General features: G+C 39.0%; 1 protein-coding gene across 1 annotated transcript in view; it reads left to right on the top strand.

Moving 5' to 3' along the window:
• Nucleotides 1-16,458, top strand: part of ANKAR (ankyrin and armadillo repeat containing) — a 66,320-nt gene that overhangs the window by 48,214 nt on the left and 1,648 nt on the right. The window contains exons 14-23 of the mRNA XM_051849350.3: nt 1,085-1,326; nt 1,503-1,656; nt 1,743-1,904; nt 2,227-2,333; nt 5,112-5,234; nt 11,367-11,525; nt 12,214-12,331; nt 13,774-13,883; nt 14,365-14,561; nt 15,804-15,850. Coding sequence (XP_051705310.3) covers nt 1,085-1,326; nt 1,503-1,656; nt 1,743-1,904; nt 2,227-2,333; nt 5,112-5,234; nt 11,367-11,525; nt 12,214-12,331; nt 13,774-13,883; nt 14,365-14,561; nt 15,804-15,850 — 1,419 coding nt within the window. The remainder of the gene's footprint in view (nt 1-1,084; nt 1,327-1,502; nt 1,657-1,742; nt 1,905-2,226; nt 2,334-5,111; nt 5,235-11,366; nt 11,526-12,213; nt 12,332-13,773; nt 13,884-14,364; nt 14,562-15,803; nt 15,851-16,458) is intronic.

Genomic DNA, 16,458 nt, shown 5'->3' with positions numbered 1-16,458 from the left:
ATCTGGAGAGAGAAAAACTTGAGTAAAAGTCTGTCACTTTCTCTTCCTGCTCAGTTTATCATCTGTCTGTGCCAACTCACTAGGAATAAAAAGAACTTCAAATTTAAAAAAGTGTCATCTTCTGAGAACTTCTATTATGTGGTAAAATTATTTGAAAGCCTCTTGCTCCATAAAAAATTCCTTAAGCTCTCTGCTCTAAGTCCTTTCTCACTATCTTTTACTTCATTATTTAAGAATAGCAGTTAGCTAATTCTCCGCCTGCGGTGCCGGCACCCCAGGTTCTAGTCCTGGTTGGGGCACTGGTTTTGTCCTGGTTGCTCCTCTTCCAGTCCAGCTCTCTGCTGTGGCCCGGGAGTGCAGTGGAGGATGGCCCAAGTGCTTGGGCCTTTACCCGCATGGGAGACCAGGAAGAAGCACCTGGCTCCTGGCTTCAGATTGTCTAGCGCGCCAGCCATGGCGGCCATTTTGGGGGTGAACCAACAGAAGGAAGACCTTTCTCTCTGTGTCTGTCTCTGTCTCTCACTGTCTAACTCTGCCTGTCCAAAAAAAAAAAAAAATTCTGATTGTGGAAGGGTAAAAGGCCGTTATTAGTTTTGAAATTAAATTTACCATGATGTTCTGGCTTATTCCAGTAATTCCTGAGACTCTATTAAAGGTAAAAATATATATAAATATACCCTGGAAGGAAATACCTAATTCCAATTTCTCTTGGAATTGTTTAAAATAGTGAAAAGAGTGTATATTTCCAAACTGTGAGTGGAGAAGGAAATTTAATACACACATTAATGGAATATTTAGAAGACACTGATGTTCATAAAAACAAGGGACAAGGTTTTATTGTTCAATAAAAAATGCAGGATATTGTTTCCATAGTACAACTATATAGTTATCTAAATCTGTCTTCATAGGATAAGAATGCTATTGAACCACTAGTTATATTATGTTTAGGTGGTGAATCGAGACCCTTACTTGTTTTTTTCCATATTTTCTATAAATTTAATTTTATAATATGGGTAACTAATATGCTGTATTTGCTATTAAAACTTTTAAAAGATTATCTAAACTGTCCTTAAATTCATTTAAGATGTGTTGAAAGCCGTATCTTCTGCTACAATTGCTGAGGTTGGGCGTGACAATAAGGAAATTCAGAATGCTATCATCATGGAAGGCGCCATCAATCCTCTGGTAGCTCTTTTTAAAGGCACACAACTTAGTGTCCAAGTGAAAGGTGCAGAGGCCGTGGAATCATTGGCAAGTTTCAACCCTCTCATACAGAAAGCATTTCTGGAAAGAAAATTAACGAAATATCTTCTGAAACTCCTAAAGGTAGGAATTACGTGTTCACTGGTCATTTTGCTTAGACGGTTATTCCACTGTGAATTTTGTCAGTAAATATGTGGAAAACTAAAACAAAGTCTTGAATAAATATTTTGTAAAACATCCATCCCTAAAATATTCAGTAAACATTCACTGAATGAATGGATTTTGTTCTTTTTCAATAGGCCTTTCAAATAGATGTCAAAGAACAAGGAGCAATGACCCTTTGGGCCTTGGCTGGGCAGTCACTGAAACAGCAAAAGCACATGGCCGAGCAGATTGGGTACAACTTTATAATCAGTATGCTTCTGTCTTCATCAGCTAAAATGCAGTATGTGGGTAAGTTGTTTCCTGTACACTAATCTGTACAAGGGAGAACAAGGCACTAATGGATCATATATGCATCTCTTGCTTTTCTCTACCAGGAGGTGAAGCAGTAATAGCTCTAAGTAAGGACAGCAGGCTGCATCAAAATCAAATATGTGAAGGCAATGGAATTGCACCATTGGTTCGCTTACTAAAAATTAGTAGATTAACTGAAGGCACACTTCTCAGTGTCATCAGAGCAGTGGGATCCATGTGTATTGGTTTGTATACTTATTCTCAGTTTCTTAAATATCTATGAGAAAGAGGACACAAGTAGAGAAGTAGAGTTAATCTCTTTCTCTGTATCTCCACTTTTGGAACTCCTTGCCATATTTAATCTATAAAGGGTTATCATAGTTTTTGAAAAAACTGTCTCCAAGACCTTGCTGAATAAAAGTTATGTATGTGTCAATATAGCATTGCTATTAGTAATTTCCCACTCATATTATTTTACAATATTTTGTCAGCCAAAAATATCAAGCTACAGTTGCCATTTATTGGTGGAAAAACACCATTACCTCATTGGCGTGTGCACTTTTACAGGTGTAGCCCACACAAGCAATCCTGTTAGTCAGCAGTTTATTGTGGAGGAAGATGCCCTTCCAGTACTTATCCAGCTGCTAAGAAATCACCCTTCTCCTAACATTAAGGTACATAGAAAGGTTTACATTTTTTTTGATACAGTAGCATTAAAAGAAATAATCCCTTTTTAAAAATTTGTAAACATTAGTGTATGTGCTGCTAAAGTGAGCACAAATTTGTAAACATTAAAAGAAAAAGGAAGGGGGGGGAACATGGGAGGGAGGGAGGGTAGAGTAGAAAGTATCATTGTGCTGCTAAATCCACATGTATGAAATACATGAAATGTGTTCAGCTTATATCAATAAAATTATATATAAAAAAGACTTTGTATCATTATGCAAGCTCACAGGCATAAAAAAAATAAGCTTTTAAACAAAGCCTTTAAGAGTTTTAAACAAAAAAAAAAGCTTGCTACAAGCCACAAGATAGTTGTGGGCTTTATTAAAGTATCATTTCTCTAAATATAACAAAGTCTCTGCAAGGAAGTTTTATTCTCAGATATTTGATAACTTATTTACAGACCCCCCCCCCCATTTCTTCAAACCTTGATTGTTAAGTGTGAGTGGGGTTTTGGGGATGTGTCACTTAAGTGACAATATTTCTTAAAGATAAGTGAATCCTGCCAGTACTGCACCATCAAAGCAGCCCTCCCTTCCTCCACGCAGCACGTGTGGGCTGGCAGCACTGCTCTTCTCAAGAGTGGACATTGTAGAGGATTTCTGTGAGTGGTTGCGGAGTACTTCACTCATCCATTTACTTCTAGTAACTGAGATGAATGAAATCAAATTCACATCCATTCAAATCATTTTACCAAGGCCTTACACATTGAGGAAATCTGTAGTTGGCTAGGTATGAAACTGTAAGAAAAGAAATGCATTTTCTTCTCAAAATTTGGTATAGGCTGTGTTGGAAATGGGGAGATCAAAATAACACGGAAGAAAAATAAGAAGTAAACAGCGTTATTCCTTTTAATATGTGTGTGTGTTATCAGAACAGATGTGAAAGAAACTATTTTATTATAGGAGTTGCTTAGAGATACAAAAGGAAGATGCATATGCTAGCAATCTTTGAGCTTAAATTATGAATAAAAACTACACTGACTTTTGAATTACAAGTGAATTTGATAAGACTATAGAAAACGTCACATAAAATAGGCTTTTAAATGTATTTGATAGTTTGAAAGGCACAGTTACAGAGAAAAAGAGACAGAGAGATCTCCCATCTGCTGGTTCATTCCCCAAAAGGCTGCAATGGCCAGGGCAGGGCCAGGCTGAAGACAGGAGACTGGAATTCTATCCCAATCTCCCACGTGGGTGGCTGGGGCCCAAGTCTTGGACCATTTTCCGCTGCTTCCCCAGGCACCTTAGCAGGGATCTGGATCGGAAGTGGAGCAGCCAGGACTGAAATGGGTGCTCATATAGGATACCAGTGTCCCAGTAACAGCTTAATCCATACCACAATGCCAGCCCACTATTTTATATTTAAAAATGATTATTTTTACTTACTTTTATTTGAAAGAGGAAGAGTGACATCTTCCAGCTTTATTTCAGTATATATTTCATGTTTTGAAACATTACAAAAGACCCATAGGGGCTGGTGTTGAAGTGTAGTCGGTTAAACCGCCACCTACACAGGCATCCCATATGGGTGCCAGTTCAAGTCCCAGCTGTTCCTCTTCTGATGCAGCTCTCTGCTGATATGCCTAGGAAAGCAGCAGAACAGGCCCTAAGTGCTTGGGCCCCTGCACTCATGTAGGAGACCTGGAAGAAGTTCCTATTTCCTGGCTTGGTATCTATCCAGCTCTGGCTGTTGCGGCTATTTGGGGGAGTGAACCAGCAGGTGGAAGATCTCTCTGTCTGTCTCTGCTTCTCTGTAACTTTGCCTGTAAACAAATAAATAATCTTTTTAAAAAATCAGAATATAAATATGTTTTAATAAATTTCCCCAAAATAAGATTCTTTAAAAATGCAACTTTTTGCAATAATTTCATAGTCATGCTTTTCAAATTTCTAACGGTTTTCCTAGAAATGCACAGGGTAATTTAAGAACGTCAGGAGCCTCTTCCAGGTTTCTCATGTGGGTGGAGGGGCCCAAGTACATTGGCCATCCTCTGCTGCTTTCCCAGGTGCATTAGCAGAGAGCAGAATGGAAGTGGAGCAGCCAGAACATGAACCAGCGCCCACAGTGGGATGCCTGTGTTGTAGGTGGCAGCTTAACCTGCTACACCAAGCACCAGCCTCACAGGGTAGCACTTTAAAATTTACCTATTGAGTTCCAATAATATAAAAAAAAATCCTCCTAGTGGGCTGAAGAATATGCACTAAATGACTCCAGGACTAGAATTAGAAAGAGTTAAAAACTGTGCTAAATTGCATGTTAGCTATTGATCATTGGCTTGCAAGTTTTAATGAAATGCCTACTAACTGAAGCAAAGCTTTGTGGAGTCGCACAAAAGAATGATTAACATGCAATTTAGCACAGTTTTAACCCTCCCCAGAAAATTTGAAAAACATTTAGATATGGAAAGGATCTAACTATGCAATTTAGGTAATTCCTCCTGACATGTCCCGTTGGCCCAGCTTCCTCTCTCCACCCCTCATGGCCTCATGTGGAGCTCCGTGGATGTCTCAGTACAGAGAAGGAAGAGTGTTTTCCCAGCTGTTGAAATTAAAGGGGCATTCTTCTGGAAATTGTTAGTGCCACTCTTGAAGTACTAGTTGGAGAATTAGAATAAATAAATTTTAGACTATTTTTCTACAATGTATCCTATATAAATGTTTGTATGATGAAATATGTCATTTGGTAAAGCATGAGTGAAACATAACTTCTGAACACTACATATTTAGGTGGAAGTGGCATTTTCCTTGGCATGCATTGTCCTAAGGAATGAGGTACTACAGAATGAATTGCTTGACAATGAAGGATTTAAGTATTCTGATGTCCTTCATCTTCTTCACTCAACAGATAAGGTAATACCTTTACAAAATATTATAGCTCATTGAATAAAATTCTTTGGATCACATTCTCAAATTACCAAGTCTTCTTCTTGGCAGTAATTCAAAATGTATTATTAAAGAAAGAAATTTACAAGATCTCTTTGTAGCCATTTGATTGTGATGATATAATAATTCAGCTCTGCATTTCTCATAGTCACATTTCATCTTTGAAATGCTGCAATTTTGCCGGCGCCGCGGCTCACTAGGCTAATCCTCCGCCTTGCGGTGCCGGCACACCGGGTTCTAGTCCCGGTCGGGGCGCCGGATTCTGTCCCGGTTGCCCCTCTTCCAGGCCAGCCCTCTGCTGTGGCCAGGGAGTGCAGTGGAGGATGGCCCAGGTGCTTGGGCCCTGCACCCTATGGGAGACCAGGATAAGTACCTGGCTCCTGCCATTGGATCAGCGCGGTGTGCCAGCCGCAGCGCGCCGGCCGCAGCGCGCCGGCCGCGGCGACCATTGGAGGGTGAACCAACGGCAAAAGGAAGACCTTGCTCTCTGTCTCTCTCTCTCACTGTCCATTCTGCCTGTCAGAAAAAAAAAAAAAAAAAAAAAAAAAAAAAAAAAGCTGCAATTTTAATGTTTGGTGATTAGCTTAAAGACAAACCTCTTCTGTCTTGGGTCAAACCTTTGACCTAATTTCATGACTTTTCTACCCTGAGTCATCAGTTCTTACCTAATACTATTTTTTTTTCCTGTCTACACTGCTCCTTTTTAAAATTTATTTATTTTACTTGAAAGTCAGGGTTACATAGAGGGGGAGAGGCAGAGAGAGAGAGTCTTCCATTCACTGGTTCACTCCCCAATTGGCCGCAATGGCCAGAGCTGCACCAATCCGAAGCCAGGAGCCAGGAGCTTCCTCTGGGTCTCCCACTCGGGTGCAGGAGCCCAAGGACCTGGGCCATCCTCTACTGCTTTCCCAGCCCGAAGCAGAGAGCTGGATTGGAAGTAGAGCAGCCGGGTCTCAAACCGGCGCCCATATGGGATGCCGGCACTGCAGGCAACGGCTTTACCAGCTACGCCACAGCACCAGCCCCACCTAATACTTTTTCTTTTTTTAATTTATATATTATTTAAAAGTCAGAGTATGAGAGGGAGAGACAGAGGAAAAGAGAAAGGTCTTTCAACCACTGGTTCACCCTCCATATGGCCACAACAACTAGGACTGAGCCAGGCTGAAATCAGGAACCAGGAGCTTCTTCTGGGTCTTTGGCATGGGTTCAGGGGCCCAAGCACTTGGCCTGTCCTTTGCTGCTTTCTCAGGTGCATTAGCAGAGAACTGGATTAGAAGTGGAGCAGCCGGGGCTCGAACCAGTACCCATATAGATGCCAGTGCTACAGAAGGCAGCTTAACCTGCTGCGCCACAGTGCTGGCCCATACCCAATACTGTTAAGTGGTGCTTCTGAAAATATCTGTGATGAACAAATAGCTTTTTCTCAGAAATCTGTTAAGGAATTTTTTTAAAAAAATTTAACAAATGTTTAAATAAACTTAGACTTTCCAAAAATTTACAAAAATAGTACTGAGTATTCTGATATATTTTTCATCTAGCTTCCCAGTTGTCAACCAGAACATTAACATTGCTACACTACCATTACACATTTTGCAGTTTTGTGTAACTTTTGCCAGTGTTCTCATGGATGTCCATTTTCTGTTCCAGAACCCCATCCAGGATCCCACACTACATGTAGTTGTCATGGTTCTTTAGTCTCCAGTTTGTGAATCTCAGGTCTTCCTTGTCTTATATGATTTCATAGATTCCATAGTTTATACTTTTTAATGAGCCCAGACCAGTTGTTTTAGAGATTGTCCTTCAGTTTGACTTTATCTGTTGATATTTTCTCCATAATTAAGTTGAGGTTTTTTTTTGGCAAGAATATTACAGTAGTGATGTGGTCTTCTTCATATCCCTTTCTCGTGGCATCATATCAAGGGTGTATAATATTGTTATGTATGTCTTATACTGGCAGTGTGAACTTAGATTATTTGGTTACACTGCTTCCTGCTATGCATCTCCACCGTAAAGTCACTATTTTTTCTTTTGTAATTAACAAGTGTCTTAAGGTGAGACAACTTGAAGTTATGTAAATATTCTGTTTTGCATTAGACTTTCGTTCACCAGTTTTAGCATCCAGTGATGCAGAAATTAAGTGGTATTTGGCCTAATGTGATTTTTGATAAATCCTCCTTTTCCTTGTACACTGATCAACTGATATCAGTTTTTAAGGAAGGGCTGTCCCTTTTAATGCTTTTCTTCTCAATTTCTAATCCCTGTTGTCAACAATTTTGTGGGCTGTCATGAGTCTGTGGGTGGCACTTTGAATCCCACTGCTCCAGAGAAATGAGCGTTGTTGTTATCTACAGTGCACTTAGCACTCAGGGGAGAAAACTGTCAGCTGCATCTCTCTCAGGTCTGTGAGCTTTTATGAAGAAGGACTGGTGAGGAGGGGGAAAGTTGTGATATTTAAAAAAAATATATAAAGCTTTACTGGATGGAAAGAGAAGCGCTGCTATAAAACGCCTGGGTGACGATCAGCTGAGGACACTGAGCTCCTGACTGGCTGGCCGTCTTCGATGCCTTTCTGCTCTGTACTCTGCTCCTTCCAAGGCTTACTCTCACTACCGGTCCTCCTGTGCCTCCTTTTCCTCCCTGTCGTTTCTACATTTCACTCTCGTTCTCCCCTCCCTACCAGCCTGTTAACGCCTGCTTCACTCTAAACCTATGCTTGCATATCAAATGTATCCTAGGAAATCAGTTCCATAGATATGAAGGATGTTAGAGAACTGGAAGGCTTAAAGATAAGTCAGTGGATTTACCTGGTCTTGGCCAGGTGACTACTCATCTCAATGGTGAAGTAGAAGTATTAAGTGTCTTTCTCAGTACCTGCCCCGCTGGGGCCCATTAGTAATCTTAAGGTTGTAGAGGAAGCACGAAGCTACTGTGGTCCTTAATTAAACCTATACTGGGAAACTTGCAGAAATGGGAGAGATGTTTAGCAACTAATTATGTTACTGAATGAATAAACATTTCACATGAGTACTGACAGGAACGAAATAAAAATTAAGCCCGCTAACCCAGATTCTGGAGCCTCCATTCACACTGACCTTGTCTACATGGATATGCAATATGTCACATGATCTTTTTTCAAAAATTATTTTTTCTCGGCCGGCGCCACAGCTCACTTGGCTAATCCTCCGCCTGCGGCACCAGCACCCTAGTTCTAGTCCCAGTTGGGGAGCTGGATTCTGTCCCGGTTGCTCCTCTTCCAGTCTAGCTCTCTGCTATGGCCCGGGAGTGCAGTGGAGGATGGCCCAAGTGCTTGGGCCCTGCACCCACATGGGAGACCAGGAGGAAGCACCTGGCTCCTGGCTTTGGATCGGTGCAGTGCACTGGCCATGGCGGCCATTGAGGGGGTGAACCAACAAAAGGAAGACCTTTCTCTCTGTCTCTCTCTCTCTCACTAACTCTGCCTGTCCAAAAAAACAAAAAAAAATTTTTTTCTCATGCTGTGAAACTAAAGTAAGTTATGTGAAATATACTAGTGAGGATGATTTTCACAAGCCACATAAAATTAGCCTTATTATTTTAGCTACTATTACTTTCTCTTATTTTTTAAAAAGATTTACTTATTTATTTGAAAGAGTTACACAGAGAGAGAAGGAGAGGCAGAGAGAGAGGGTGAGTGTGTCTTCCATCCATTGGTTTACTCCCCAGCTGGCCACAACGGCCGGAGCTGCATCAATCCAAAGCCAGGAGCCAAAGATCTTCTTCTGGGTCTCCCACACGAGTGCAGGGGCCCAAAGACTTGGGCCAGCTTCAACTGCTTTCCCAGACCATAGCAGAGAGCTGGATTGGAAGTGGAGCAGCTGGGTCTCGAACTGGCGCCCATATGGGATGCTAGCACTGCAGGTGGCAGCCTAACCCGCTATGCCACAGTGCTGGTCCCTACTTTCTCTTATTTAATTAAAGATATACCTAGTTAACTATTCATGTGCCTTTGAAAAGGTGTTAGCATAAACAATGGGAACTCATCTGCCAATGATGAATCACAGTCGATGTTAAGGGCAAATAAGCTCCCAGGGTGTTTAATCACCTTTGGGAATTACATAAAGGAAAGGATCTGTGAAGTAGAGGTTGTTAAGACAGTTTACATTCAGGAAACATATGTGTAAAAATACGTCATTCCTCATGGATTGATTTTTAGGGGGTTCTGGACTGGGAGTAACCAACTTGGTTCTTGTCCTGTATCTGATACAAGTGAGCATGGTGGGAATAGTCAAACTGTGGGATTCATTTTGAAGCAGAATCAGACACTTTGTAAACCACCTAAATATAGACTCCCACAGTGGAAATAGGTCAAATTCTGGCATACTTTCCTCGCTTCCTTCAACTTGACCTTACTACACAATGCATACCCTTTTGGCCCATTTCCTAGCACCTTTGTTTCCTACTGGGCTCGAGGCTCTATTCTGCTATCTGTTTTATCTACCCGTTGTCTAGGACTGAGACCCAGTTCCTTATCCCTCTGATTGTACCTAATACCTTTCTTCTTGCCCATGGCTAGGTGACCACTTTTTGTGTATGTGCATCTGTAACTTTTATTATGGAAAATTTTAAACACGTATTGAACAAGAGAGCAGCATAATGGAAAACACCATCAGCAATTATTAACTCATGGCAATCCTACTTCACCTCTATATCCATTTACTCTCCCTGTATATTTCTTAAGGAAAACTCAAGTATCATATCATTTTTATAAATATATCAATATGTTACACAGAATTTTTATGTCATAATTTTAGTGGCAGAAGAAAATGCACTGTGTGTACACTGTGGTACACTCTCTGTACCACACTGTTGAAGTATTACAATTATTTTTATTATTAAAAAATAAGATTTAACAGTAGGATTTTATCTTTTGAGTCTTTATGGAAGATCTGCCATACTTGTCCAGCTCAAGCTGGCTGACTCTAGGGAGAAATTGGTTTTTGCTCTTTTCCCAGCTCCAGAATATTAAAATGCAATTCTTTTTTTTTTTAAGATTCATTTATTTTGAAAGTCAGAATTACAGAGGAGAGAGAGAGAGATCTTCCGTCGACTGGTTCACACCCCAGATGGTTGCAATGGCCATTGCTGGGCCAGGTAAAAGCCAGGAGCCAGGAGCTTCATCTAGGTCTCCCACATGGATTGCAGGGGTCCAAGCACCTGGGCCATTTTCTGCTACTTCTCCAGGCCAAAAGCACAGGGCTGGATGGGACATGAACTGGTGCCCATGTGGGATGCCAGCATTGCAGGTGATGGCTTTACCCCTAAAGTGTGATTCTTAAAAGTAAATTATTGGGATGGGGCCGGCACTGTGGCATAGCAGGTAGGGCCACCGCTTGTGGTGCCGGCATCCCATATGGGCTCCAGTTCGTGTCCTGTGTGCTCCACTTGCAATCCAGTTCCCTGCTGGTGGCTTGGGAAAGTAGCAGGGGATGGCCTGAATGTTTGGGCCTCTGCACCCTTGTGGGAGACCCAGGGGAGGTTCCTGGCTCCTGACTTTGGTTTGACCCAGTGCCAGCCATTGCACCATCTGGGCAGTGAAGGAGCAAATGGAAGCATATTCTCTCTCTCTCATGAAAAATAAATAAATAAGTATTTTTCTTAAGAAAATAAATTATTTGCACCTATTTTCCCTTAAATGTAGTAGAATAGAATTTTACAATGCACTTATTTTAAAAGATGATACAGATAATTCAGAATGAAATGTAATATATAGCATGGTAAACAGTGGAAATTTTGACTTATGAACTCTATTTTGAAATGTTGAAATGAAAATAAAAATATATTAAAACATAAAGTTGAGTTATATGAAATTATTGAGTTTCTCAGTTGTTTGATCAGTAATTAACTGTTAAAATATTTTCTCCTTTCTTCTTCCTGTTACCAAAACCTAGTGCTGTATTTTATCTGTCCAATAACATTCTGCATTTACTAACAATGTCATATTTTACTCCCAGTGACAATATTGCAACATAATTTAATGGGCAAGAATCCAAGTTGTTACATTCAGTAACATGATAAATGAAGTATGTTAAAGATGATGCATGTTTCTCCTATTTCCAGGATATTTGCTTAAGAGCAGGCTATGCATTAAGCCTTTTTGCCTTCAATAATCGCTTCCAACAATACTTAATATTGGAAAGTGGAATAATGACCATATCTATTTTTGAACCTTTTCTTGAATCGGCAGTTGAAACTGAGAGAGCAATGGCAGCATTTCAGGTATACAATGTATACAATGAGAGGCTAACACTTCAAATCAATCATGTCTTTTTAGTAAAAACTTGAAAATTACAAAACCTTGGGGGTCCAGTAAAATATTTACTGAATACTTTACATAATAGCCACCTGTACCACATAAAAAATCTCTTATCTAAAGAGAATTTCTTCACTTATATAGAATTTTTACATGTTCCAAGGAGTGTTTGCCTTTATTCGTTATCTGATGCTTATCACAACCCTGTGAGGTTGACAGGCAGATATTATTTTCATCTCCTTCACATTACCAGGAACTGGATGAAGAAACTAGCTAGTATCCCTGACAGGTTTTCTGTGCATCTTTAGCTGATCAACCAGTTCTTGAGCCCTGTAACAACTTTACATATCTAGGTTCTTTTTAGTCTTTTTCTCTTTCTTCATTTTGTATCCTGTGACCTTTTGGGAGAAGTACTTTCTGTGTACTACCAGGATATAAAAGTTGTAAACATTGTAAGAAGAATAATATGATCTATTATGATCACCGTGGTGACCAGATAGAAACAAGTCCTCTAACCAACCCTACCACCACTTACTTTTCTTTTACCAAATATCCCTTGTATCCTCCTGAGAAATAAAAAAAAAGACAAACAAAAATGCTTAGAGAAGCTGTGTACAAAATGTCCAACGATTCTATGTTCTTTTTTTGTTTTAGATTATTGTATTATCTAAAGTCATTGTAGATGTGGACCATATTACTTTGACTGCAAGAGGTGTTACTATTTTAGTTGATAGCCTGTATTCAGTTCAGCCCGCTACGCTTGTCTTGACAGGTAAGAAATGACAATAATAAACAATACTGAACAATAGTAAAATCATAAGCATCATATTCTGTTACAGTTTGATGAGTAAACTAGTGAACTCATGTTAATATACATGGAACTCCATAGTAGGTCTTTCAGGACTCACAGGAGTATTAACTTTGAACACAGCCTTATTGCTTTCTTATTGCTTTCTTAATTATTTTTTCAAAATTCTATTTTTTTCAGTAATATAAAATGATAATTCAGTTATGAATTATCAACAACAAAATTTACATATTCATTTATAATAGGGGAATATTTACACAGATGTACTTCTGATTTCCTTCTGAGAATTGCACATGTTTTGCTAACATTTAAGGATTCTTTGTATTGCTATGTAATATAGCAAAGCAAAACAGTCCAATAGAGTTCTTGGTATACTTCATGCTTCTTGTGTAACTAGATCTACTCCAACCCTCTAGCTTAACTGACTTGATAGATTACTGTGAAAGCAACATAAAACAGTGTCAGGATGACAATGATGTACAGTGATATGTAAGGTATTTTAAAAAATGAAATGGATCACTGAAGGCATCAAAAGAAACTCCATCTGTCATAGCACAGAATTATGTTCTTATGGAGTGCATGAGTTATCTTTACAGCAAGCAGGGAAAAACCAAGCAAATGAAAATTTCTGATAGAAACTAACTAGGAAAAAGCATCTTTTTAAAAAGTGTTGAAATATATTTTCATCTAAATAACATCAATACAGTGTCAAGTAATTCTGAGAGAAACAATTGTAGTGGGTTTGAATTTTATTCCACAAATTCCTGTGTGCAAGATAATATACTAGCTTTCAAATATTAGTTTTACTAGGCTGAGAATTGACTCTCAAAAATTATTACTGTTTCGCTACTTCACTAACGGATTCATATGCATCTTATCACAGGCACAGCAGGACATGTAGGCCCAGGTACACTGTAAACTGTTGTGTTCAGTATCCAAGGCGACATGGTTCCTAGAAGAGGCTGCAAAGGCTCATAAACTTTGCAGAGTGAAATTTCAATTGCCAAGTATCAAGTTTTCCTACAAGTGTTCCACTTAGCTATTTTCCACTCAAAAGTTGCTACTGCTATCCCTATAGCAACAAAAAGCTAATGTAAAATAATTTTTAAAACTCTAAAAAAATCTCAAAACATATTCTGAAGGTGTGGGAGAAAGGCAACCTCTGATTTAAAACATTCCCTCTCCTACACAAACCTACTTACCTTTTACTGTTTGTGACAGAAAACCAAACCATAATTTTAGGGAAAGTTTTTCCTATATTTATACATACTTTTTTTCTCAGCCCTTCTTCATTAACAGAGATATCTTGTGAATTACACTTTTTAAAATGCCATTTACAAATGAACAAAAGGGCAGTATATTAGTTTCTGTAACAGTTCTTTTTTTCATTATTGTCTAATTTATAGGGAATTTAATAGCCAGCCTGGCTCATTCTAGAGCTGGCATTCCAGAAGCATTCACCTCATTAGGAACAATCCAGCGGCTCTGCTACCATTTGCACTCAGTAAGAGAAGAGGTAAAAGAAAAAAAAATCCCAAAACTGAGTATGTTCAAGATAACTCACTGTCTCTCACTCTGTGGGATAATTTCTATTTAAAATTTTTGTTAACATGTAATGTTTGTACATTTTTGTGGGGTATAGTGCAAACTGATACTTTAATTTCACTAGACTAGAAAAAAATATATACATAGCTAAACTAACCAAGACAGGCAATCGCCTTTCCATTTCTTTTGTATTTGTATCCTACCAGCTCCTCTTTTCCAGACATACTTGTGAGCGCTAGTACACTAAAACTGGTGACTTCTGTGTTTTGGTACTTGTTATCCAACCTCCTTTGATCTGAAGTGCTGGGCTTCAGTCTGTCACTATAATAGGGGATGTGGTTGTCCCATGTGATAGCTTAACTTGCTGCACCACACTTCCCTTGGTTATCCACTGGCTTAGATATCTTAAGAATAAAGTCTATTGGTTGAGACAGAATTCTTTCTTCATTTAGGTCCGCACAGCTTGCTCATGTGCTCTTGGCTACTTAACTTACAACGCAAATGCTTTCCGCATCCTATTAAAAGAATGCAGGAATAAACCCAATCAGTTCCTTCGCTTAACAAATAATATCAACAGAGATGCAAGTATTAACCCAGCATTTTTAAAGGAATTTCAAATGCAACAAACAGTGGGACTTCCTTCCTTGAGGTACTGTGCCTATAACTTAAGTTGTAGTTGTAGAAACACTGATAGGAGAGATTTTTAAGGAAGTCAAAGAAGAACAAAGTGTGCAAGTTGGGCTATGATATGAATATATCCTCTGTATACTGGAAGATAAACTGAATTCTAAATGTCCATTGTCAAAGCCTATTTTAATTCCAACTCAGCACCCCAATTGTGGATGCAGATGAGAAACATTCAGATCCTGTGGATCCTGTCTGGCCAGAATTATTCAAGCTTTAGAAATGTTTTTTGGGAGATTAGGTGCCTCCACCTCTGATCCAGGAAACCATTTTTGAGTAGACTGGGTACATTTGAGAATTCTAAGCCAGCCAGGAAATACCACCAAGGCCTTAACATCAGATAGGTCTTCTGAACTTGATACAAGGCTAGGCCAACCCTACCCCTACCCTGGAGGGAAATAGGGTTAACCCAGACCCAGTGGTTGGAGTTAGGGTGAAGTTTGCCAGGTGTTTACTCAGAGGATTTTGCCTCAATGTTATACATTCATCATGAAGTTGTCCCAGAAAAAAAGGGTGGAGAGCAGAATCTCCTTACTGTGGCTTTACTCTTCTTTTTCTGTGGATGTAAATCAATTACAATTCTTCTCTTCAAGTAGCAAAATCCATATATAAATAACACAACTACTCAAGGTACATTATTAACTCTGTAATATCGGAAAAGGACCCAGGATTGTATTACGGCTTTATAAATCAATTTAAGTATAGAGAAAGATGGATCCATCTTTAGAGTCAGTTTAATTCTTTGAAAAATTGAAAATCCAAGCTGATGACCTCACTTTATATGACAGGGAATCTAATTTTTAATTGTTTTCATTGACAATGTTAAGTAATAATTTTCATTGACTAAAAAAGCAATTTGGGATAAACAATGTAAGTAACATTGGTCATTCTCATAGCCAGTTCATATTTGCAACTGTGGGATTTAGAAAAATGTGTTCCTTTCTCAGATCTACTTTTTTCAAAATTTTGTTGAAGTATCTTCTCTTCCCATCATTTCAAACAGATTTAAAGTTCCAAATATTTGTAGTAAATGAGTGACTGAACAAAAACACCTACAGGTAACATGTATAATTATTGTACATGTAACATGTATGAAACAGACCACTAGGCATGGAGCATGTCACCTGAAATAAGTCTTCATGTATTTTCTCTGGGTATACTATGTCTTCATTTATTTTATTATTTGATTAACATGTTTCTCTTTTAGTCTGGAAAAGAATGGAGGACCATCCATAATTCCTGTCTTTAAGAAAGGTAATTAATTTTTATTTCTGAGATGTCTTCTAGCCCTGGTGCTTTTTAATTCTGTGTTCCATCTCTACAAGTTTGAGACATAGAGGCTACGAAGATGGTTTATCTGCAAACTCTTCTTTTGTAATCCCACATACCTAAAACATGTTCCCAGTTTCAAGGCTACATTAACCACTTTTTCTTAAGGATCACTTAATAGAGATCCTTTTTTATGTTGTCTTTTTTCTAGCCATGCACAGAAATCACAGCATATAATGGGGACTTAAAATGTGATCATGCTGTTGTCCTGTTTCATTATAACTTATCTATCTATAAATTCGGAGGGCAGGAATATTTTTTCATTAACATTCTACACAGTTTTTCGCATGGTTGGTAGATGAGAATTGAGTGGCCTAGGTCTGAGACCAGAGTTTATATTACTTATTCTTTCCTATCATACATGCAATAGGTGTGGGGAGCAACTGGGAGCAACTCGGACTAGACTAAGTTACTGGAATTAAGACTTATTCTATGCATCTGCTCTCCCACAATATGGCGCTGAGAAGGGAGAAACAGCTTCTACACAGCTGCCTCCAGTTCAACCAATAAACTGTAGGACCTGCTCCTGATTG

Source organism: Oryctolagus cuniculus, chromosome 3 (assembly GCF_051225735.1).
Source record: "Oryctolagus cuniculus isolate XC-2025 breed Fujian yellow rabbit chromosome 3, ASM5122573v1, whole genome shotgun sequence".
Classification (NCBI taxonomy): Eukaryota; Metazoa; Chordata; class Mammalia; order Lagomorpha; family Leporidae; genus Oryctolagus; species Oryctolagus cuniculus.
This window is presented reverse-complemented; position numbering and strand designations above follow the sequence as displayed.